General features: G+C 41.8%; 1 protein-coding gene across 2 annotated transcripts in view; it reads left to right on the forward strand.

The window, feature by feature from the left end:
* ndfip2 (Nedd4 family interacting protein 2) overlaps positions 1-25388 on the forward strand; it is a 110146-nt gene that overhangs the window by 65382 nt on the left and 19376 nt on the right. For both annotated transcript variants that reach the window (XM_085998548.1, XM_085998549.1), the window contains one exon: positions 7659-7725. In XM_085998548.1, the coding sequence (XP_085854674.1) occupies positions 7659-7725 (67 nt within the window). The remainder of the gene's footprint in view (positions 1-7658; positions 7726-25388) is intronic.

The following is a 25388-nucleotide window of genomic DNA, read 5'->3' on the forward strand; positions in this document are numbered from 1 at the left end:
TTTTTATTCGAAACCAGTTTACCTTGACACCTCTTTGCCTCTCTTCAAAGTGTCCTAAACACCAAATTCTTTGTCTACGATCACTTTATCTCCTCTTCCTACCTGCCCCCTTCAGTTTAATGCGAATTGACCAGCCCTTCCATTATAATGTGCTCGGAGAGGTTCTTCAGCATGAATAGTGCTATATAGATGCCGGTTAAGTTTTATTTTTATGTCAGAACTCCAGATTGTGAAACTGACAGTTGCATTAAGGCAGGGTGTGTGATACAATATGAAAAATGAGAGAACCACAGTTATAGTTTGCATAAAATGGCAGAGCTTGTGGCAAGAATGAATGAAAGGTGGTTTATAAAAAAGCAGTGATGAAGACACATTCATCTGTGGATCAGTCCGAATGGCTATAGAATGAGTTTTGGTATTAATGGACACAAAAGTCTGGGATTGATGATACAGCAGCATAAGCTGTTGTTAAATTCTGGCAGTAGATGTCACCAGTTTCAGAAGGCCCAGATCTGGTGGCAGCAGTTGCAGACTTCCAGCAATGGATGGCAGTGTTGTGAAAGGTATAGGAACTGTTGGTGCAGGGTTAAAATTCATTTGTTCGAAAGTGGTGAGGTGGTGCTCTTTTTCTAAGTTACTAAGGTCTATAATAACTGAATCTTTAGACTAATATCAGTGGCAGTTCGTCAGTTTACTCCCCTTTTATAAAGTGTAACTCCACGATGGGAGAAGTTGTCGGGATGAACCTTGATGTGAACAAGCACTGTTCAAGAAAACATTGGTGAGAGTTTCACTTCAGAGCATGTATAACCATGATGAAAATTTACTGTAATAAACTTGAAATCACAACAATTATAAATTGGATTAAATACTAATAATTACTGCAATAAGTGATAACAATAAAAGTGGTCTATCTTTTACAATATAATTCATTGGGAGTAGAGATTTAAAAAGAGGAGCCAAGGAAAGGAAAGCAAAAAGGTTGTTAGTTTGTTGAAGACAGATTCTAAATTTCAATAATGCGCAAAAATCAACAGAGCTAAGTAGAGAACTGCAGAGTTTACCAGTTCATCAGAAACCCATAGGTGGTTTTTGTTCATATAGTAATATTGCATAACAACATTGTGGTTTTGTACCTTTTTTTAATTCAATCTCGGCATGGACGAAAACCTTGTCGCGGTTTGATGCAACCGAGTGTCTTGCTCGGCCATTGCACAGGATAGTTAAGAGTAAACCAGGTTGGTGTGAGATGTCGCCGATAGGCCATGCTGAGTAAGGACGGCAAGTTTCCTTCCGTAAAGAACATTAATGAATCCGTTGGGTTTTTACAACAATGCAATAACTCTGGTTACTTTTTACTGATACCAGCCTTTTATTTCTGTTTTTTTTTGTTAAGCTAAATACAAATTCTCAAACTGTCGTGATGGGATTTGAATTGGCGTTCCCTGGATTGACAGTACAGTTGCTGGATTACTAGTCCAGTAATATAATCACTACACTATTACTGGTCTCCTGCTCTTGTTCCTCCTTGTTATTTAAAGTAGGTGCTGCCTTGTGGGTACAGTCTTGCCCACTTTATTAAAACTAGTGGCACTGTATTCAGATTAGCACATTTGTAACGAGTCTTTTCACATAAGAAGACACATGCATACATACATCTTCATTTGACAACCACCACACATAGCTGGAGTTGAGCCGACATCGGATCACATTCTGGGGAAATCATGTAAAGGGATGATCATCCTTTATTCTGTTATTGATATCAACCCGCACCCTCCATGGTATCCCACTCCCACATTAGAATAACGTGCAGTGATCCTTCAAAAGTTTTTGCTATGATTTGAAAATTCCACCATTCCATTCAAGCTCCCTTTTCTACTGCTCATCGTGCCTTGCTTTTTTTTGTCTATTATAAAGTTTGTATTTGTTTTTTTTCTCTCATTTTGCTTCCCTACATTTATGAAGGCACTGACTGGTGCTGAGGTGTGGTTGCATGGGTCTTTGGTACTTTGCCAAAGTGACCATTCTTCATGTCTAAGCCTAGAACGTGAGTGTTAGCAGGCTGTTATGTTACAGAGAGCATCACAGTCAAGCCTGAAACTTTTCATCTGACAATTTGCATACAGTGACTTTTCAGCAGAAGTCACTGGATAGTGGTCAGGAGTGGGGAACTAGTTATAGTGCCCCAAGTATTGGCCCAACTGAAATCAACTGACTCAACATGGACCATGAATCGAACCTGGGATCTTCTGATAAGGCTTACTGCGACACTGACTTTGGGGAATGGTGAGGGTGTTTTTAATTTTTTGTTTTCTGTTTTTATCACTTAATTATTGGCATAATTTGACACTTCCAGCTTTGATGACCCTCCTCCAGATGATAGCAACTTAAGTGCATTGACTGGCACGCTGTTTACACAGCGACCAATGCAATATTCTGGTTAACACCAGCCATCAAGTTTGCCAACTTCTAGTACCATTAAGGGTTAAACATTGTTGAAAAAAACAACCTAGCCTTCACTGTGGCAGAGAAGCATGACTGGTATCTGAAATGCAAGTTGCCCTAGCATGACTCTCATTCTGCTCCATCTGGCCAGAGTTCACAGCTTGTACTTACTTGGACAGGCTATAGCATATGCCCCAATTGTAACAGGAGATTTTTTTTTAAAAGAAGCACTATTAACAAGAGGGGTCTTTTTTATGCCAGTTATGCCTTAAGGTGCACCCATGAACCTGATAACAGCCGGACGCCACTGCAAGCTTTTTATCGGCCATTATCAAGCACCCCTCCAGGCAACACCTCATCCATGGATGCCAGCACATGATTCTTCTGCTTTAGTATTGTCAAATTTCACTAGTAACACTGAACTGTGCACCTACCCTACTGCATTGAAGGCATCAGTCTGATCGTTCTGGCAAGGACTGTCCGACCATTGTGTGGCAGCAAACAGTGCTGGATGGAGATTCACCTGGTGCTGCATGAAATGCCTGGGCTGTAGCTCCAATACTGTGGATTAGGGTGCATTGTATGAGGGATTTTGCTGGCCCAGACTTTTGCCATTTTCTCAATCCACACCATGCGACAAAGATTTGATACCACTGACTTTGATAACAAGCGTTACTGATAAAAGAAAAAGCCATCTAGTAACATCAGTCAATGTCAGTGAGTACCACACTACCATGTGGGCTCCTATTGATCCTAAGCTAGGTTTGAAATGTTGGTCCCGTTTGGAATCATATAGCCTATGGGTAATTCCCATGGCGATTTTTCACTCTTACTGTGGGGTTTCTATTTTGGGGATGTAGCAAGATTCCCAAATTCACAATGAGAGATGGTCTAATAAATCTTATAGGCATGGGGTTACTTGATAATCGATCGTTTTGCATCACTGGGCAGTCTATCGCTTCTGCTGTGAAATCTAGGATGTCAATCTGGAGGCTAAATGCTTTTTTTCTATGGATGCAATTGTTTCTGTTTGCATTTTCACTGTTTGCAGCTTCTATAGAAAATCCGAACAGAGGAAGCAAAAGTGATTCTTTGTAACCTCATTCTGGTGTTATAAATGGTGGTTCTTGGATAGTGCCTACCTGATCATACTTCCCCACAACACAGATCCCCTTTCTCAACTCATAGATCCTATTCTCATCTTGGACATTTTGGTGTTGAACAGTGTCTGTCCCAATCTGACCTCCCCACAACAAAGAACACCTCTCTAAACTTTCAAATTGTAACTTGCATCTCTACCAAGCCAGCATCCACTTGACTCTGGAGAGGGGTGTGATTACTAGACAAAGGTCTATCATCAGCTGTTGTACATACTTTGCCTCGTGCAAAGTATCCATGAGCTGAACTTGCAATACTTAGCCGAAGAAGTTTGTGCATTGGTTTTCATCTCGGGTTATCAGTTATTTATTTTGTGGTATACCTTATGTTATTGGATATCTACAACATTTTGTTAACCTGAGTCTAAAATCCATTCTCTGGTCATTGACTTTGTGATGGTCACCTGGAAATTAAGTCCCTAAAGGCCACTGCTTGTCTCTAATTTGGACCTCGCTTTTGTTCAGCATAAATTTGATGCATCATCCTTTCAATTATTTTGGCACTTGTGAATTCACATATTTGTCATGGAAGCCTATATTGTTTGTTGCAGTTCACCAGATTAGTGAGATGCAAGTATTGGTTGTTTATCGGCCTTATTTGATCTGGGATCTGATAGTGTCCCATTTTCACTTACAGCAAAAATTAGTGATCCTTTCATTTTTATCCACTCCCTCATGAATTGAAGCTGGAATGCCATTTCCACCATGTATATGGTCATAAGAGCACTTGACACTTATATAGACTCTCCCAATTATGTTCTGAAAATTGGAAGAAAATTAGTCTTCACGCAGAGACTTGTCAAGCGGCTAGTTGAATATATTCTCTACTGTTATTACCTCGCCAGCAGGAAACCCACTTACTCTGTAAAACCTATTCTATGGCTGCTTTCTGGGCATCCTTAACAAAGTGTTCATTAACAGTATCTGCAAAATTATTACTTGGGGCACCTTTACCATGCACTAGAGTTTTGACTTGTGTCTCTAAAGGTCCACAATCCGTGCCAAGAGTGATACCAAATAGGATATTAGGATGTATAGCTAGGATAATCCAATATAAAACAAAGAGCACTGTTGTCTCTCTGTAGAAGACCTTGGTTAGGTCTCATCTAGAATGCTGCGTCCAGTTCTGGTCCCGTCACATGGTGGGAGATGTGGTGTGGGCATGTTACTTAGTTGCAACACGGCTGAATGGGACAGATTTGATGGACCAGCTGGTCTTTTTCTGTCTGTCTTTTGTTGTATGTTTGTACCTGTTGTTGCTGCTGCTTTTGGCAAGGGTCTCCGTCTTCCTTCTGCTAAGTACAGGAAACTTTTTTTTTATCTGGCACCGACGGGACCGGCGTGGTGCCGATTTATCAAAAAGTCCGGATTACAGAGAGGTATAGTAAAAGGTACGAGAGCTCCATACACAGCCACAGATCCAGGCGTCCCTGTGGCATGGCAACAGGTGCAGGAACCCCAGCCACAGACCAAGCGTCCTTGTTGCACAGCACAGGCCACAAATCCAGGAACGGCCACTAATATGAAGTAAAACTTACCTGAACCTACTTCTGAATTTTGCCGGTTAACAAGAGATTTCCGGTTATTTAAGTGCCGGTAAATCGAGAGTTTCCTGTACCATTGATTCAGGCTCCAGCAGTTTTCATAGGATGCTGAATGAGAAGAAGATTCCCTACCTTGTAGTGTCACCCTTCGAAGAGTTTCTTTCACGCACCAAATTACAAATCAGCCGTTCCCTCAAGTCTTGCTAGGAGTGCGCACATCTTATTCCCTTTTCCAGTATAGTATTGGTTAAAACGATTGGCACTCTGACGCATTTGCAGACCTTATGCATCACTCGGGAGCACAGCACCATGTGGAGCGATGCCGACTAATATCTAACATGTCTTAAAGGAAGGTTGTTCATTTTTGTGGTTTCCCCAAAATGTAATACGATCCCAGTTCAATTCCAGCTACTATTGAAATGTTTTGATCATAAGGATGTATTGCACATTTGTGTTCTAGATTGCTACTGGGGAAGAGGTGAAGCATCTTAAAAGAAAGTACTTGACTGTTTTTAAACAAAATGTCAAGTAATACGTGTTCAAGAGGTGATGCCAACTGGAAAGTGACTTACTCATTTGTTTCATTGAAATGATGAAATGTCAAGAGGGCTGCTCGTATTTTAAGTTGCTATGGTACTATGGTGGAATAGAAATTCATTTTCAGTGTTTTCAATAAGACCATAGATTTAGGCCTTTTAGACCGTACTCAATTTGTCCATTTGGGGCTCACAGTTTGAAGCTACAGTTGCTTTACTTCTGAGATTGTTCATTTTCTCATTTAGTTTAATGAGATTTTAATGTTATAGTACTCAAAGGGCAGTTTCCATAACAAAGTAACAATGTAGTACTGTACTACTATAAACAGTCTGACAAGCTTTTGTTGCTCCATTTAAATTCAGTGGGATAATGCCCTTTATAATGGTTGTATAGGAGAGAAAAGTAAGGGGTAAAGGAATTTAAAGGATCCGTAGCAGAAAATGTAAATAAATACACAACAAAAACCTTACAAGACATTTTGACTTGTGTTGAATAGTGACCACAGTGGGGTGGCTGATTAACCTTTTTTCTTTTGATCGTTGATGCATGCAGTCTGGTTTCTAGGAAGGAGCAGTACCTGTCCCCCATACCATCAGTCCTGTCCTCCAGCTGCCTTTTGAGATTTCTCACATCATGCAGAGTCAAACCATCATAGCATAGCCATTAACAGGAAGAGTTGAAATTCTGCTTTCAGGTTCATTTAGCCACGTTGAACTCTGCTGGGAACTGAATGCTGGAGTGTCTAGTTTGAAAAGTAAAAGACTTTAATGAGTTTGAGGCCTTTATGGGACTGGTATCCTTGGCAGTGATTAGCAGCGGGGGTGCTTAAGGTCAAAAGCTCTTCTTTCAGGAGGTCATCGTAACATCCCACTCTGATACGATTAAACTAATATGGATGTGGTGTTAATATCTAGAACAGTGGGATGCTGTATTCTTGTGTCAGAGATTTGATTTTGTTAGTGGCTGTATCGTGGCATTGTGTAAGCAGTGACAACAAGGTAAAGCAAGCAAACTGACTGCTCATTCAATAACAAAGCAAAAGGAGTAACAGATTATAGAGAATCAAGTGCGTAGACCCTGATTATGGACCAATGATCATATGATAACACGATAGGGTAAATTTTCCAAATCCCATGCAGCCAGCAGGGCTTGGCACACAGCCAGCTCATATTAGAAAATCGTGGGCACACTGCTCATGATTTTCTGTGCATTGAAGTAATTGGACAGAAAGCTGAGGGCAGCACGCCTTCAATTTTACAAAATGTGTTGGCTGCATGCAAGGCTCTTCCAGCAGCATGGGACTGTGGAAAATTTGCATCCATAAACCAAGTTTTACCTGAGAGGATTGTTTTTATATCTTCATTGGAGTGCATTCGTTGTAGCTAGTCTCCTCTGGTTTGATATTCAGGAAAAAGTACTGACAAAGTAAACATAGACTATAAAATTAAATGTTGTCTCAAATTTAATGGGAGGCATAATATCAAATATAAAACTCTTGTTGTAAAATCATAGGATCATGTTTTAACTATACTCTTGTTTACAGATACAGGATTATTGGCTTTGTGTAGGTTTTAAGTACCTTTACTATAGAATGCTACATGTTTGTCCAAAGCAGTGAAATCCTGTTTCAGACCATTGTTCTGTTTTCCCTTCATGCTTACTGCCAATTCAAAACCTGTCTAAACTTGAATTTACAACATCTTTTCCTAAGAAAGCAAAAAGTGCCAAGCAATTTTCCCCCCAAATGGTGAAGCCAAATGAAAACGGAGAAAACCCATTGCACACTCCCACCATCCAACACGCCACCAAACCACTTCATTAAACGCTTTCACAAATAAAAATATGATCATTCAAAATTGCAGTACTGTACCATGTTTATTTCGCACAATATGCTGTAACTTATTAAAAAGGATAGAAAAAACTTCATTGTTGTACAAGTGTGATTATTTTATAACCTTGTATTTTTCTCTTTCAGTTTTCTGATTATTTCAATGGCTATTTCAACGGTCAGTATTGGCTTTGGTGGATCTTCCTCGTTCTTGGTGAGCTGATTTTTTTTCACAATCTATTTGCTCATAAGTGTGGAAAGTGTTTTCTGAAAGGATGCATGTACCTTGCATAAACTGCATGATGCATATTTTACACGATGGCATTTTTTTTCCTGAACTGCACATTTTATAATTTCACTCAACTGCTTGGCATGTTTCCTGTGAGTAATTTTCCACTTGGTTCAAATGCATAAGTTGAAAATATGTTTCATGTTTATTTTTGCGTACTTGGATCTGAACTCTTTCAAGGGTGGGAACTTTTGTGTTTTTGTATGAAAAAATACTCTGAATTCAGAAATCAGAGTCCTGTTTTTTTGTTGTTGCAGATTATGGTGTGTTTTATCATCTGTGTAATAGTTGTGTTCAAGAAATTCCAGATACAAAGCCCCGTGGCATCAGTGTTCCACTGGAATTTATTTATTTACTTGTTCTTTTCCCTTTTTCCCTCCCAGAATGGGAAAGAGAATTCAAAATGTTCCAGTTGCAATGTTTGTAATAAGAAGCATCTTTGTAATTTAAAAAAATGTTTATTCATTGTTACCCGGCCACCTGACTAGTGGGAATCGTTTCCCAGCCTTATGGTATTAGCAACCTATCTATTACCATAGAAACATACATAGAAACATAGAAGATAGGAGCAGGAGTAGGCCATTCGGCCCCTCGAGCCTGCTCCGCCATTCAATGAGATCATGGCTGATCATCCAAATTCAGTACCCTGTCCCTGCCTTCTCCCCATATCCCTTGATCCCTTTAGCCTTAAGAAATATATCCAACTCCTTCTTGAATATATTTAATGAATTGGCCTCCACTGCCTTCTGTGGTAGAGAATTCCACAGGTTCACCACTCTCTGGGTGAGAGACCATCAAGTTATGCTATTTGACAACAAATTGCGGTTTTCACTAGTCTAAAAATTGTCAGTTATTAATTTTATGTTTTCAGTTCTCTGGTAATTTATGTTATCACATTTTTGATGGAACCTGGAAACAGAGGTTAGTGTATTTCATCCTGTACATAGAACCAAATTCTAAAAAATTAACTGGTACATCGACATACTTGTTTAATTTTTGGTTCAAAAGGTAATTCTAAGCAAAGGAGATTCAGGTAATTAGCAGAGCCAGTTTGTGTATCAACTTGCAATTCACTGAAGAAAATTTTGAATTCTCCAGGAGTGCCTTTCATTCAAGCTGGGCATTAAACCAAAGGGGCCATTTTCTGAGGCTTCGCTGCTGGTGTAGAGCTTCACTAGATGAAGTACAAGTTGCAGAATTGGCCCTGCGGTGTTATAGTCATATCGAAGAGTGGCAATCCTGTCCACATAGGTTCCATGGCAGGAGACGAGCCTTGGAAAAGAGGTCCTTCTGCAGTAACTCATGAAATGTACAGGACAATACTGTCCATCAAGTTCATTCTAAACCATTTCAGAATGATGGAAACTATATTGCCTTTGGTTACAATTTGGTGTAGTAAGGCATAGGAAGTCTTTATGGTGATTGGTCATAGTTTGACCATTTTTTGCTAGCTGTTTTTGTTCTCCTGTTCTCTAGCTATTTAACGCAAAGCAGTGGACCTCTTAATGCTGTCAATGTATTTTCTAGTGTCAGGATTTAATCCAACACTAAGGCCTAGAAATTGACTATAGCCCTGTTTGGGGCGCCAGCCTCGCCAGGGCGCTAAAAGTAGCGCCCCGGAAGCATTCGCGGCCGCCCGCCGGAAATTCAGTTGGAGCGCCCCAAAAGGAAGCGCGGCGCTACTGGAGGCGCCCCGCATCCCTCTTGGGGCGCGGCGACTGAATATCGTTGCACAACATGCCGCAGCACCACACGCTGCGGCACATCGCACTGCGGTATTGCAGGCCTTCCTCCCCTTCTTAAAGGAGAGGGGCCTTGTACAGCGCGATCTGGGGCCCAGCTGGGCCCCCGTGGATCGCAAGTGCCAGCAAAAGAGCCCGGCACTGAGGAGAAGTGCCGGGCTCTTGGAACACAGCTGGCACTCCGCGGGGGGGGGGGGGTCAGGAGGCCGGGGGGACGGGAGCGCAGAGAGGTGTTGGCAGGCGGCCAACAACAAAAATGGCTGCCCCGCACCTCATTTAATTTGCACCTCTACCGCCGCAGGTAGGCCCCCCTGAACCGGTCGCACATAGCGTCCGGCGGTAAATCAGGGAGCGCTTCCTAATATCGCAGCCGGGGCGTCAGTGGGGCGCTGCGCACAGCGATGACGTCATCGGTAGCGGCGCAGCGCTAACGGCTAGCGCCACCATTAGCGTCCCGCGGAATTTAGCGGGAGGCGTGGCCAGTGGCTTGCGACCCACTTAGCGCCCTCTTAAGGCGCTAACGGGTGGCGCAGCCACCTGAATTTCTCCGGCCCAGAAATTCGGGTCCGGGGCTTCCCGCGGGTGTAAGCCCCCGACCTGCACTTAGCGCGCCGGCCGTTGAGCTGTGGGCCCCCGTGGAATTGCGATCCTGGGCCTCCTCCAACTGCCGGCGCACAGTGCTTGCGTATCCCAGGGGCGCAGTTAGTTCGATGCGTCCCCTGGAATCACGTGGGCCATGGAGAGCCAATGGTAGCAGGGAATGCTTCATTCATAAGTAAGACCTGTCAAACCTATAAATACTATAAGCCCCAAAACATCACTAAATCTTCAAATAAATTTTTTTTAAATCACATTTTTTAAATAAACTATAAATTACATGAAATAACTATTTTAAACAATAATTTAAATTTTTGAAAAAAATAATTTTATTTTCTAACGGGGCTAAAAATAAACTTACCTTTCTTTTAAAATATTTAAAAATAATAAACCTGTGGGGAAAATGTTTTAATTTTAATTAATTCACCACTTATCTTGTTAAAAGCAGGCCTTGCGACTGCTTTTTACATGTCTAACTTCTGGAGACTTACCTTCCCGGGAGAACCTGCAAAAAAAAAAACGTAAGTTCGATGCGCACGCGCTGCCTCTCTCCTGCGCACGCGTTCCACCTCTGAATCCCTTTCAGGGGAACGGAAGTGCCGGTTTCCCGCGCATGGTTTTTTTCATTATTATAATGTTAGATGAGGATTATAGAGTCAGCTGACACAAAGCAAGGATTTTGCAGAGGAATTTCTTCTGCAAGTAAGTCCCTAACCTGCAAAGATATGATCAGATAACATCCTAAATACTTGATGTATTTTCTTGAAACATATTCTTCTGTATTTATTCTTTCTTGTATTAATATATAGAACATCAAAAACTACTTATTAGTTTAAAAAAGAATTCTCCCCCCAAAGCTTGTGGTTAAACCTCTGAAGGAGGCATGAATATGATGTTGATGCAAAGCATGGAGTATAAGGAAACTGAGTTTGCGTAACACGACTGTTCCTTTTCTGTTTTCTTTTTACAACATACTACTGTATAAGAAAACAAATTTAAAAAATCTGTATATGCTGGAACTCTGAATGAAATTAAAATTAATTAAATGAAAACCGATGTTTTCAGATTACTGCACTCTCCTGCAATTCTTGCTGCCTTGTTTTAAGTAGGAAACACGAAAGACAAGAATTTAGTTGCAACAATAAATGTTTATATATGCCAACAAAGCTACAACATACAATTGAGATTTCTTGGGCAGTAAGTGCATATTCGTCATCAATTGTGACCTTCCACACTGGAGCTGAGCTAGGCTGAATCAGTGTTTTGAGGAAGTCATATAGTGGACGATGCCACTACTCATTGAAATTTGGTGGCACCAATCCATGTGTTAGCCTCGCTCCCATTGTATAAAAGGATTGAGCATGTGTCAGGGCAGCAGCTTGTTTTTTTCCTCAACATTCTCCAATACTGCATAGCCCAACCCCTGTGTTTCTGAGTCTAACATTTGTATTACCACTTATTCATTTGTTCTATTTGACAAACACTTTTTACAAGTGACACCTGTGCCAAATTGATAACTAGACTATTCACTTAATAAACTGACTTGGCAATGATATTTGAGAACAAAATTTTTAAAAAAACACAATGCTGGAAATATATAGCTGGTATGTTGGCATCTGAAAAGAGAAAAAAACAGGTTAGCGTATCAGATGCAGACAATTTTCACTTCTGTTCTTATTTCAGATTCCGAACATCTGTAGTTTTTTAATTTATGTGACAGCACTTTGGGTCAACTTGTCAGTGTACAAAGAAACTCCATTAAACAACTCTACTTCAGTTATTTCCATTCTACCTTGTGTAATCTGAGGGATTGTGTAATTTAAAAAAAGAACCCTTTTAGAGTCATAACGGCACAGAAGGATCCCCCGCTGTATTTCCATAGCCCTGCAAGTTTATTTTCCCTCAAGTGCCTATCCAGTCTCCCCTTGAAAACATTGAGTGTGTCCGCTTCTACCACTTCCGTTGGCAGCGAGTTCCAGGTCCTCGCCACTCGCTGCATAAAAAAGTTTTCCCTCACATCCCCCCTGTATCTCTTGCCCAAAACCTTAAACCTGTGTCCCCTAGTTCTTGTACCATCAACTAGTGGGAACAGCCATTCCCCGTCTAGCACATCAAACCCGTCATAATCTTGTACACCTCTATCAAATCACCCCTCAACCTCCTTTGCTCTAATGAAAACAAATCCAGCTTCTCCAACCTGTCCTTGTAGCTAAGATCCCCCCATCCCCAGAACCATTCTGTTAAATCTCATGTGCACCCTCTCAAGTGCCTTCACATCCTTCCTAAAGTATGGTGACCAGAACTGGGCGCAATACTCCAGTTGTGGCCTCACCAGCGCTTTATAAAGGTTCAGCATAACTTTGCTACTTTTGTACTCAATACCTCTATTTATGAAGCCCAAGATCCCATATGCTTTGCTAATCACTCTCTCAATATCTCCTGCCACCTTCAGGGACCTATGCACATTAACTCCCAGGTCCCTCTGTCCCTGCACACTCTTTAAAACTGTGCCATTAAGTGTATATTGCCTCTCCCTGTTCCTTCTGCCAAAATGCATCACACTTCTCTGTATTAAATTCCATCTGCCACTTGTCTACCCATTCTGCTAGCCTTTCTATGTCCCGTTGCAATCGATTGGTATCATCACTGTTTGCCACTCCCCCAAGTTTGGTGTCATCGGCAAATTTAGAAATTCTACTCTGTATATTCCAATATCCAGATCATTTATATATACAGGAAACTTTGTGCTATCCGGAGGTTGAATGTCCGGCAACTTCGATCTAACGGCAGAAATCAGCAGCCGTTTTGGTTAGGTTTTTTTTCTTCTCCTAGCATTCTGTTCACAGGCAGGCTCTGGAAAGCGTCTTTGTAGCTTAGCAACAGCTTCAGAGATGCTTCCAAGCTACTGGGCCGAGTGTTTACAAGCTGTTGCTGAGCAACAGTGTTTGTGGTCAGATACGGCAGGCTCTAGAAAGCGTCCCTGTATCTTAGCAACAGCTTCAGAGACGCTTCCAAGGTAAGGGCCGAGTGTTTACAAGCTGTTGCTGAGCAACAGTGTTTGTTGTCAAATACAGAGATGAAAAGCTCCTATCTGATAACATTGACGCTGGTCTATCCGGAAGTTTTGAGGCAACGGCAGTAGCTCGGTCCCGTGGGTGCCGGATAGCACAAAGTTTCCTGTATCAAAAAAAGCAGTGGCCCCAGCACTGACCTTTAAGGATGGTTCCCCCAGTCTGAAAAACAGCCATTTACTACAACTTGCTGTTTTCTGTCCTGAAGCCAATTCCTTATCCAAACTGCCACTGGCCCACCTATTCCATGTGTCTCAATTTTGTTAACCAGCCTTCTATGTGGTACTTTGTCAAACGCCTTCTGAAAATCCATGTAGACAACATCCATTGCATTCCCCTCATCAATTCTCCCTGTTACTTCATCAAAAAACTCAATTAGATTTGTCAAACATGATCTGCCTTTTACAAACCCGTGTTGGCTCTCCTTAATTAGCTTAAACCTCTCCAAGTGCTCGTTAATTTTTTCTTTGATTATTGTTTCTAAAACTTTACCCACCACTGATGTTAAACTGACCGGCCTGTAGTTACTAGGATTGTCCTTACACACTTTCTTGAACAATGGTGTCACATTTGCCACTTTCCAATCCTCCGGCACCTCACCCGCATCTAGGGAAGATTGGAAAATTATGGCAAGCCCTTCCACTATCTCCTCCCCCAATCCCCTTAGCAACCTGGGTGTGAAATTTTTTGTCAGAGCGCTCCTGTGAAGCGCCCTTGGGGCGTTTTACAATGTGAAAGGCGCTGTGTAAATGCAAGTTGTTGTTGAATCCCACAACCACTGGCGTACCAGGCGCTATAGAAATGCAAGTCCACCCGTCCCAGGCCTCGACAGTCCCCTCACACCACCACCCCCCCCCCCCCCCCCACCGGCAGCGACTCACAGGAAGCTGCAGAGCACTAGTGGGGAGCTGGGGTCGTGGTACTCGAGCTCGGTGTGGTTGGGCCCGCTCTCCCCGGGCTCGGCCTTGTCGTTGTGGGCCAGTGAGCCAGTCCGGCCCGGCCCTGCAGCAGGTGGCCCGGCGACACGCCCGACATCCTCCCCCCCCCCCCTCCTCCTCCTGGCCGCTATGCTCGCTGGCGCTTCCCCTCAGGCCGCCATTAGTATCGCTGGCGGGCCCGACCCGACAACCGCCATCGTGAAGGGATAATTACTAGTCCTAGCCCTTTTCGGGCTACCCCCGATCAGGCGTATTCCCCAGACGTTCACCTTCAACTAAAGTTAGAGATAGCCGAATTCTATAAGACGCTTAATTGGGTCTAAAGGTCCAGGCTATTTGTCTCTAAAGGAAAGGAGCGACTTGAAGATGTTACTGCCTTCCAGATAGCACTTTTAATAAGTTTAACTAGACTGTACAGAAATTGAGTTTGCGAGTTTGATACAGAAATACTATTTGAGACAATTCTAAAAATATATAGTTTTATTTAAGAGCCGACATACAGTTAACAGCTTGTGAGTCAATCGCGACTTTAACAGTTCAAAATACAAATAGCTTACATTTCTTATTCTCAGAGATCCTTATTCTCAAATCTTAATTTCGTACATTTTTACATTTCTTATTATTTCTAATCCAGAATATCCACCAAAATCAAATAAGAGTACCTTTTTGATCCCCGAGATTCTCAGAATTAAAAACTTACAGAGCCTGCCTCTGAAGTTGAGAATCGCTTGCCCTTTCCAGTGACTTCTGACTTTCCATCTGAAAAGCTCTATTTTTATACCTTTTTTTAGTGGTTTATTTTTTGAAGTTTTCTGCTGATGTAAGCTAATTATCTCTAGTCATTCTCTATTGAATTCTTTCTACTCTTATTGTCCATTCAGCTGCCAACTCTCAGAACCCTGTCTGTTGTTTAGGTGTTCAAAATGTATCATAAAAAACAGTTATAACTTATGTATCTATTTGATGCCATTTTTATCGAAGGCCTTCCATTCAATTCTAAAATCACCTAGCTGTTTGGAAGCAGACGTCGTGACTCCTATGTGTTCCAAGTTCAACACAAACACAATGTGATTGCGTGGTGCATCTTTTGATTTCATATCTACAAAGTCTTCTGTAGGTGCTTTTTACAATATGTAAATTGAAAACACTTCAACTGAGTATTTACTTGTTTTCTAGCTATCTCAATGGTTATACCACAGACTTATGTTTCCTGTCTTTCATTTGATGTTACTTTTATCAAAGGCACATGGTTTTTTAATATTCTGTGTTTCTGTTCGAAGTGTCAGTTTTTAACACTTTACTTGGGCAATGGTATTGTGTTTCTCCCAAACTGCAGACTTTCTGGAAACTCCAATGGTTTGCTTCAATAGGGCCATTGTTTTATTGTCAATAACCCATTCCCATTTCAAAAGCTTGTATGGTGTTTACAGCTTGTGTTAACAACTGATCTTATCGCAAAAGCCTGTGTTCTGTTTGCAGCCTGTGTCGTTGAGGCTTTTAGATTTTTAAACCCAGTTTTCATGTTTTAATAAAGTCAAAATTCCGTTCATAGGGTGGTGTATCTCTTGGAATATGGCTATTTCCTTTACAGTCGCTCGCCCGGACACTTCTGTTGATGTAATAATCTTACACTTATCAGATTTTCACCAGGTGCTTTCTGTGACTGGGATCTTTTAAATCCCATGCTTGGTACCATTGTTTCACTATTTTTGGTCTTTTTATTGGCTGTAAAGCACTTAGGGATGTCCTGAGAGAGTGAAAGGTGCTGTATAAATGCAATTTCTTTCCTCTTTTAACTGCTAAACACAGTAGTTGACATTAACTGTTTGTCTTGCCCCAAGTAGCAGTCATCTTTTCTGTAAAATAAAGTAGAAGAACTGCTTAGATACATAAATGGGCAAAAGCTGCAAAGTAGAGTTGCCTGGTTTCCTGGACCTGATTTACTTTTCAGTATCCTAAACTCTTAAAGCAGGAATATCCATACCTTTTTGGGAGTAGTCGGCAGGATCATTGTGATGCAACCAGTGAGTGGGCTAACTCTGATTAAGTGTGCATTTACATTGTAACTTAATGTGGGTTTGAAACAGAAACCGCATGGCCTCAATGCTATAGTTGCACCATAAATGCACTGTAAATTGCTCCCTCCATCTTCACTTAAGTCGCTGCTTTTACTTCTGTATCTTTCTCTCTGTCCTCCTTCACTATCACTTTGGTTTCTCTTCATTTCAATCTCTCGTTACCTTCCCTTCTATGTCTTTTTCCATCTCTCTGCGTTAACTAGTTACTCCTCCTTTTCTGTTTTTTTTTACCTTTATCTTTTTACATCCATAACTCTGGGTGTGGAGCAGCATTAGGGCACAGCTTGGAGACACTGGTGGCTAGTAGAAGCAACAGAATGATTCAGGTGACGAGGTAGCTAGAGGTAGTCACTGTGGGGCATGAAGGGAAGGGATGTCAGTAATTCTGCAGTGCACTGGGGCAAGGATACGAAGATCCCTTGGTTGGTGGCTGACTGTATAGGGTGAGTGCTGGCAACCTCAATCAGTTGCTCCAAGATGGGCTATCCTTCTGCTCTGACACCTAATACAGTGCTACAAACAAATAGAAAAGTCCCTTTTGAGCAGTAGTAAAGACACCTGGTCTGATCGGATGCACCCTAGGTTGCTGAAGGATGTCAGGGTGGAAATAGCCACAATCTTCCTCGGATATGGGTGTGGTGCCAGAGGACTGGAGGATTGCAAATGTTACACTCCTGTTCAAAAAAAAAAAAAAGGGGATAGGGATAACTACAGGCCAGTCAGCCTAATGTCAGTGGTTAGGAAACTTTTAGAAACCATAATCCAGGACAAAATTAATTGTCACTTGGATAAACATGGGTTAATAAGGATTTATTAAAGGCAAATCGTGTTTGACAAACTTGATTGAGTTCCTCGATGAAGTAACGGAGAGGGTTGATGAGGATAGGGCGGTTTCAAAAGATGTTTGATAAAGTGCCACATAATAGACTTGTCAGCAAAATTGAAGCCCATGGGATTAAAGGAGCAGTAGCAGCATGGATACGTAATTGGCTAAGAGACAGGAAGCAGAGATTAGTGTTGAGCGGTTGTTTTTCGGACATGATAGCAAAATACTGCAGATGTTGGAAATCCGAAATAACAACAGAAAATGCTGGAAAAACTCAGCAGGTCAGGCAACATCCGTGGAGAGAAATTTGAGTTGACGTTTCGGGTTGGACCCTTCTTCAAAACTGGAAAGAAAAGAAACTAGATCGGAGGCAGGGCTGCGATCGGACAAAAGAATAAAAGAAACAAAAGAAGTAAAAGAGATTAGAAGCTAGACGAGATGGTAATAGGCTGGGATTAGGTGTAAAGTGTACTGGCAGGGCAAAAGATAGCTGCCAGGTATGAGAGAGAAACAAAAGGAAAGGGGTGGGGGGGAGGAAAGGAGTGGAACAATTACAAGAGAAAATGAAATGGGGGCCGAGCTTATGATCTGAAATTGTTGAACTCGATATTGAGTCCGGAAGGCTGCAGACTACCTAATCGGAAGATGAGGTGCTGTTCCTCGAGTTTACGTTGAGCTTCCGTGGAACAATACAAGAGGCCAAGGACGGTGAGGTCCGAGTGGGAATGGAGCGGTGAATTAAAATGACAGGCGACCGGAAGCTCGGGGTCACCCTTATGGACTGAACGGAGGTGTTCCGCAAAGCGGTCACCCAATCTGCGTTTGGTCTCCCCAATGTAGAGGAGACCGCATCGTGAGCAGCGAATACAGTATACTAGATTGCGAGAAGTACAAGTAAATCGCTGTTTCACCTGGAAAGTTCTTTGACACAGAGTGGGAGAATCTGGAAAGACAGCTGAAGCAGCTGATTGAGAAAATGGAGCAGGAACACACAAACCGTCTGCGCGAGGAGGCCAAACGAATCAAAGCTGAGCAAGAAAGGGAATATGTCGAATTCATCGATCAGTTGAAAGCTAAGAAGAAAGAGCACCCTTTTGTGAGCAGTGTCAGCAGTAATAAGCCACTCGGGGAATTGGGGGCAGAGACAAAAACTGAAGATGCTGCAGAGATCAAGTTTGTTGCTGAAAGCGCTACTTCCAGAGCTTTGCTTCGAATTAAAGAATTGCCAGTTAAAATTGTGAAACCCTTGAGAGAGAAGATTGACATGGAGAAACATCGTGTCATTTTCGAATGCAAGGTTTCCAGGTCAAATGCTGCTGTCAAGTGGTATTACAAAGACAAAGAGATTCATCCCAGTAATAAATATGAGATTGTGAGTGAAGATGTGTACAGGAAGCTCGTTATTAATAATGTCGCTTTTGAAGATGAAGGCAACTACATGTGCGACGCCATAGATGACCAAAGCGCAGCAAAGTTATATGTAGAAGAGCAATCAATTGCCATCATTAAACCCATATGTGATGTGGAAGTGTCAGAGCCAAGTGACGCCATTTTTGAGTGTGAGCTTTCAGTTGCTGACGTGAAGTCTCCAAAATGGATACTAAGTGGTGAAATTCTTCATGCTTCTGAAGATGTGGACATTGAGCATCGTGGCACTATTCATCGTCTCACTCTGGAAAAAAACAACTTGTAAGATGACCGGCTTGCTGCAGTTTATTGCAGGGAAATCAAAATCTGAGGCAAGGCTGACTATTAAAGAGCCTCCGTCAAAGGTAGTCAAAGAACTACAGAACATTACAGTGGAAGAGAAGCATTCTGCTACTTTGAGCTGTGAGTTTACACTTACTCCCAAGATGGTCAGATGGTACAAAGACCAGAGCTTAATCGAATCTTCTGACCGTTACAAATTTAAACAAAATAAGAATGTGATAGAACTTACCATTACAAATCTCACACCCAAAGACTCTGGTGAATATAGCTGCAAATCAAGTAATGCACAGGCCGCAGCCACACTCATAGTTGAAGCTCCAAAAATAGGAATAATAAACCATTTGGAGGACGTAGATACTGAGGAGGACAGCAATCTAGTATATTCATGTGAGTTGTCCCATGATGATGAAGATGATGACTCATCTGAACCACTATCACCCCTTCCAGGTCACGCACGTGGTCCCTCTGAACTGAGCCAAATCAGTCTGGAAGTAGGAAAACTTCCCAAGGTACTCGAGCCTTTAGAAGTCAGCAAGGCTGGTTCTGAAGTTACGAAAGTTCAAGCTGTTAAGTTCAGTGAAGGACTATTGGATGAGTCACCCCAGCAACGTGAACCTACTACACCACCGAGAACTACTACACCACCGAGGCGTTATCCGGACCGAGTCAGGAAGCGCAGGAGGCGCCTCCGCAGAGACTGAATCTGTGAACTGTTTCCCGCAGAGACTGAATCTGTGAACTGTTTCCCGCAGAGACTGAATCTGTGAACTGTTTTTACATGAAGTTGGGTATATATGTTATGATGTTATGTTTAATGGGGAATAGGTATATTGTAAGCTAAAAAGGGAGGATTGTAGTGTATGTAACCGTTCCACCTTTAAGAGAACTATTTTAAGTGTTGCACTACTTTATCTTGGCTGCTGTATACTGTAATACCGGCGGTGACCACACCGGTATATAAGTGCTGTGTAATGATTTATTGGGCAGTTCCGCCCTGACCTTCAACCAGTAAAGTCCTGTTAAAGTTTACTCTTGTGGTCTGTGTAGTAATTCGCAATATAACACACAGACTTAACATTGGGTATGCGGGGCATAATTTCAAAGTTCGCATTTTGGCAAAAAAAAATCAAAGGATGAGGATAGTAGCAGACTTCAGGAGGACATAGACAAACTGGTGAAATGGGTAGATACATCACAGATGAGATTTAATGCAGAGAAATGTGAAGTGATGCATTTTGGAGGGAAGAATGTGGAGAGACAATATAAACTAAACGGTACAATTTTAAAGGAGGTGCAAGAACAGAGAGACCTGGGGGAGTGGTGGGGGGGGGGTGGTCACACACACACACACACACAAATCTTTGAAGGTAGTAGGACAAGTTGAGAAGGTTGTTAAAAAAGCATATGGCATCCTTGGTTTTATAAATAGAGGCATAGAATACAAAAGCAAGGAAGTTATGCTAAACCTTTATAAATCACTGGTTAGGCCTCAGTTGGTAGGAAGAATGAAGGCAATATGAACTAAATGGTACAATATTAAAGGGGGTGCAGGAACACAGAAACCTGGGGGTATATGTACACAAATCTTTGAAGGTGGCAGCACAAGTTAAGAAGGCTGCTAAAAAATCATATGGGATCCTTAGTTTTATTAACAGAGGAATAGAGTACAAAAGCAAGGAATTGATGCTAAACCTTTAAGACACTGGTTAGGTCTCAGTTGGAGTATTGTGTCCAATTCTGAGCACCACACTTTAGGAAGCTTCCTTGTCAAGACCTTGACGAGGGTGCAGAGAAGATTTACTAAACTGATGCCAGGGACTTCAGTTATAAGAAGAGACGAGACAAGCTGGGATTGTTCCCCTTCGAGCAGAGAAGGTTAAGGAGAGATTTAGTAGAGGAGTTCAAAATTATCAATGGTTTTGATAGAGTAAATAAGGAGAAACTGTTCCCACTGGCAGGAGGGTCGGTAACCAGAGGACACAGATTGAAGGAAATTGGCAAAAGAACCAGAGGGGAGATGAGAATTTTTTTTATGCAGCGAGTTATGCTCTGGAATACACTGCCTGAAAGGATGGTGGAGGCAGATTCGATAGTAACTTTCAAAAAAGAATTGGATACATACTTGAAAAGGAAAATTTGCATGGCTATGGGAAAAGAGCAGGGGTGTCGGACTATTTGGACAGCTCTTCAAAGAGCCACAGCATAGACATGATGGACTGAATGTGCGGTATGATTCTATGAAGTAAGGTGAATACTGTTCATGAAAAAACTTCACTGCTGAAAAAACAGTTGATCTGCCAGTGGGTTCGTGGGAAGTTTAAAAAAACTTATGGAGCACTAACAGACGTTGCCAGCAGGCATACACTGGATTGACATGCAGCTTCCACTCCCAACAGCACTGTTCACCTCCTTCAGTTGGGACCTGCCTCAGGAATCCACAATACTGCAGGTCCTGACTGGAGGAGGAGAGCAATGTGCTGAGCGCAGATACTGAATGCCACTCCATTGAGCTCCTGCTGATGAAGCCTATTGCAAACCCATTGCTGATCAGATGTTTCTAATGGTAGCATGGAGCCAAAAGCTGGAGCTGCTTAAGCTGAATAGGATCAGGTAGTGGGCTGGATTTGACCTGCAGATTACACACACTGCAGGGAGAAATTGAGTGTATTGGGGAGTGAAATAAACTAAAATCAAGTAAGAAATTGGGCAGAAAAAGGAAAAATGAAGGAAGTTAAATGCATGAAGCAAATTTTGAAACTTTGTTTTAAAGATTCCAGAAAAATGTTTAACACCACGGGGACGATTTCCCCTGCATTATGTATAGCAAAACCATAACATTTTTCTTTTTTAAATGCATGTACTATTTAATTACACTCACATTGGTTGCCAAAGGAGTGTGTATTTTTTCAGCTAAGTTTCTAGAAGCATGCAATGACTTGTGCTTCAATTGCATTACTGATCACGACATTGCAGAGCCCACTTTACAAACCTGGTGAAAGGTCTCCTCAAATAAAGTGAGGAAAGATGAAGAGAAGTAGAGTACTGTTTGAAGCTGACAGCTGCTGCACATAGACTTTATAAAACATCAATGTTGACTAATTGTGCATAGCCATTGTAAATCCTTATTAATATTGTGTAATGTATTTTCAGTACTATTTTATTTTAAACATTTTCCTTGCCAGTAGAAAGTTGGGAAACTAATATTAAAACATATTATTTCAAGGTGATGATTGGCCTTAATTGGCTTGTCATCACTTCCCTGTTTTAGTCAAATCAGAACTTCATTCCTGGCCTTAGTAAAATGTGGGCAATTAAGGTAAGATTCAGGAAAAGAAAGGTAGAAGACTACTTGTTCTGAGTTGTGAGCGCTTATTCAAACTCCGGAAAGTATAACCTCAATCTGTTTGCAGTACGAGCTATGCACGTTCTGCATTTGAATCACATTTTGTATTAAGATCTTAGAATAACATCATTACAGGAATAATCTATAAAATAAGGTTGAGATGATCAAAAATATGGGCTTCTGAAAAGTTGACTTTGGTGATTCATGCCATTTATAGTTGTCTAAGTGACCATAATTTAAGAAATCACAACGATAAGGCCAGCATACGCCAGACATTGCCCCACAAACTGAAAATAAAAATCAGTGAGTTAGTCACTTTGGGCTGCTCTTGTATACTTCCTAGCAGCTTGTTTTTAAACAAGCTTTTAAAACAGCAGTGTTTTTAGCTTGAATTCTAAGGGACTGGCGCCAGTGAGCCAGCTCCTAGTGTTTACACTGCTAAATTTATCTTCCTTACTCTAGCGGCAGAATCGGGAAATTAGGTCTACAAGTCTGTCGCCTGAGTAAGTAGCTGGATTTGGTCATCTGAAGGCCGGAAGCAGGGTAATGGAACTGGTGTCTGATTATTTTTTCATTTTTCGATTATTTAGATCATAATTTTCTCATTTAAATATGAATATTTCGAGAGACAAAATGAGATCGGCTTTCTGGTTATTGTAGAAGTAGGTAGTCAAAGGAAGAATCCTCCAGAAAATGTTGAACCCAACCTTGCTGTAGATTGACTTGGATCCCAGCCTATCTGCAGACAGTATTGCTTTTTTAAAATATGAAGCCAGTATCTTTGTGGCCATACTGATGGCCATCCTTTCTAAAAGTGGATTTTTTTTTACAGCCTAGCATTTGTTTATTATTACTACTTTTATTCTTTAAAATCATCCTTCCATGTGATTACTGTATATGGTATCTCAATAGTTAGTGTATGTGCATGCAACACTGCTCAGTTGGGGTCAGAGCTTCTCCACAGCCCACAGATCAGGACCCCATGAGGCTTTAGTCTGGGTCTAAGCTGTCATTACATATGCTCAGATGAAGACAATATAGTTTAAACACTGGTTTGGGAACCAGAAAACCACAGGTGTTGTGGTGCAATTACCAAAGGGGATGAGTGCTGTATTATGGTGTAGGATTTAATATGGAAAGGAAAAAATAACAGCAAAACTTCCCAAAATATCAATGCTGGGAGCCTTGTAGGTACTGTAGATCTTGATGTATTGCTTATTTTAAAAACCTTACATAAGTTTATTTCATAATTAGCTAGGCTTAATAATTCACAGCTCTGATTTACGGGTTGTCAGATAGCAGTCATGAATGTGAAATAAACTCTGTTTACTTACTAAATAAACTCCTGTTTACTTATGTTTCCTACTTTTAAAAATAAAAGAAACATCTGATGTGGGGTGTTAATCCATCTGTAACTGGACACCTTAGCATAAAAATATTTCCTCCCACTAAACTTGGTCTTTTGATTTCTTTTAGAAACATAGAAACACAGAAGATAGGAGTAGGCCATTCGGCCCCACTAGCCTGTTCCGCCATTTAATGAGATCATGGCTGATCATCCAAATTCAGTTCCCTGTCCCTGCTTTCTCCCCATATCCCTTGATCCCTTTAGCCTTGAGTGTGTTATTCTAGAAGACATGCATGCCATGCTGTATCTGTACTAAGTAATTTCAAATAATTTAAAAAATATTTTTTATCCATTTGATTACCTTTAACTCAACCCGCTATGGGTAGATATCTCCCCTGCATAGCTGAGATGGTAGGACAGTATGAAACATAAGGGGAAAGATTCGTTAGCAACTATTTTGGGCTGCTAACATCGCTTGGGCGCTAAATTTAGCAGCCGGCGAAAAATAGTGTCGGCGATCACTAAATTCAGTTTTAGCACCCCAAGAGGGAGGCGGAGCGTTAATTCAAGCGCTCCACTTCCTTCTTAGAGCACTAACCGCTAAATACCTGGTATCTGCCTCCAACTGGTACTTCCTGTATGCCATTTTGTCATTCGTTCTTGGTTTAAAAATGCTAAAGGATAAACGTGTAATACACAGGTAAAGAAATTAATATATTTCTAAGAGCCTATAGATCTCTCCTAATATCTGACAGTGAAAAGTGTCCTACAAAGTAATCATGACTGTATAATTTCAATTAAAAACCTGGCATTTGGGTTGAAGAAGATTCTCCCAAGCTTGACTTATGCTGACTGTGACTTTTATTAAAGCGTGCACCTTGGCTCCCCAATGACTCATCTTGTTAATATAGTGACTAGTTGAGCCACATAGACCAAGAATCTTTTCAATTTGAACCCTGGTTTGATCTCTATGGATGCTGCCATTAGCCTCAAGCCCCTGAAGTAGGGAGGGCACAATCAGCCAGGTTCATGCAACCGATCACTAGCTATTGACCACTGTTGGAAGTGTATGGGCATGGATGAGGACACGTGATTTCTGTCCCCCTGCTTACACAGTCATATTGCCTGCTGACATTCATTGTCTAAGCTTGCATTTGAAGAATGGCCACAGTTTCCTAGAAGTAAAGGGAATTAAGGGTTACGGGGAGCGGGCAGGAATTTGGACATGAGTCTAGGTTCGGATCGGACATGGCCCTGTGGGTAGCGGAGTGGGCCCAGGGGCCGTGTAGCCTGATCCTGCTCCTATTTCGTGTGTCTAATTCTGTTAGATTCAGGAGATGGTTCTGTGATAGTAGATTGGCGGTTAGGATCAGATCAGCCAAGATCTTATTGAATGGCGGAGCAGGCTCGAGGGGCCGATTGGCCTACTCCAGCTCTTATTTCTTATGTTCTTATGTTATGTTCACTGGGCTGATGTATGAAGAGGTTGCCCCCATGAGTCTGCACGTTCAGAAGTGGGGAGAAAATTGGTGGGAAAAGTAGGGAGCAAAATAAAAATACTCCTCAATGACAGCTGGGAGGTGGAAATATTGGGGTGAATTTTAACCTGGGTTGGGGTCGTGTGGGTGTTAAGCTGTTTAAAAATCTGAATCCCAACCAGAACCCGACTCCAACCCGCCCACTTCCTGTTTTAAAGGTGGGAGGTGGGGGGGGGGGGGTCAGCCAACCCGCTCCCAGGAGGTGGGTTGTGCATTTAAATATTATAATGAGGCTGGAAGCCTCTGATTTAATATCCATTTTGAAGTTAACTTTAGCTGGTCGGGATTTGCAGGCCTCCTGAAAACTGCCAGCTAAAGTAAGGCGAACGACTGCTGGGTCAGGAGTTAAGTGCCTTTACACTTACCTCCTGGATCCAGCGTCCCTACCTAACCCACC

This window comes from Somniosus microcephalus, chromosome 10, assembly GCF_052327205.1.
Source record: "Somniosus microcephalus isolate GS21.2 chromosome 10, FLI_Smic_1.0, whole genome shotgun sequence".
Classification (NCBI taxonomy): Eukaryota; Metazoa; Chordata; class Chondrichthyes; order Squaliformes; family Somniosidae; genus Somniosus; species Somniosus microcephalus.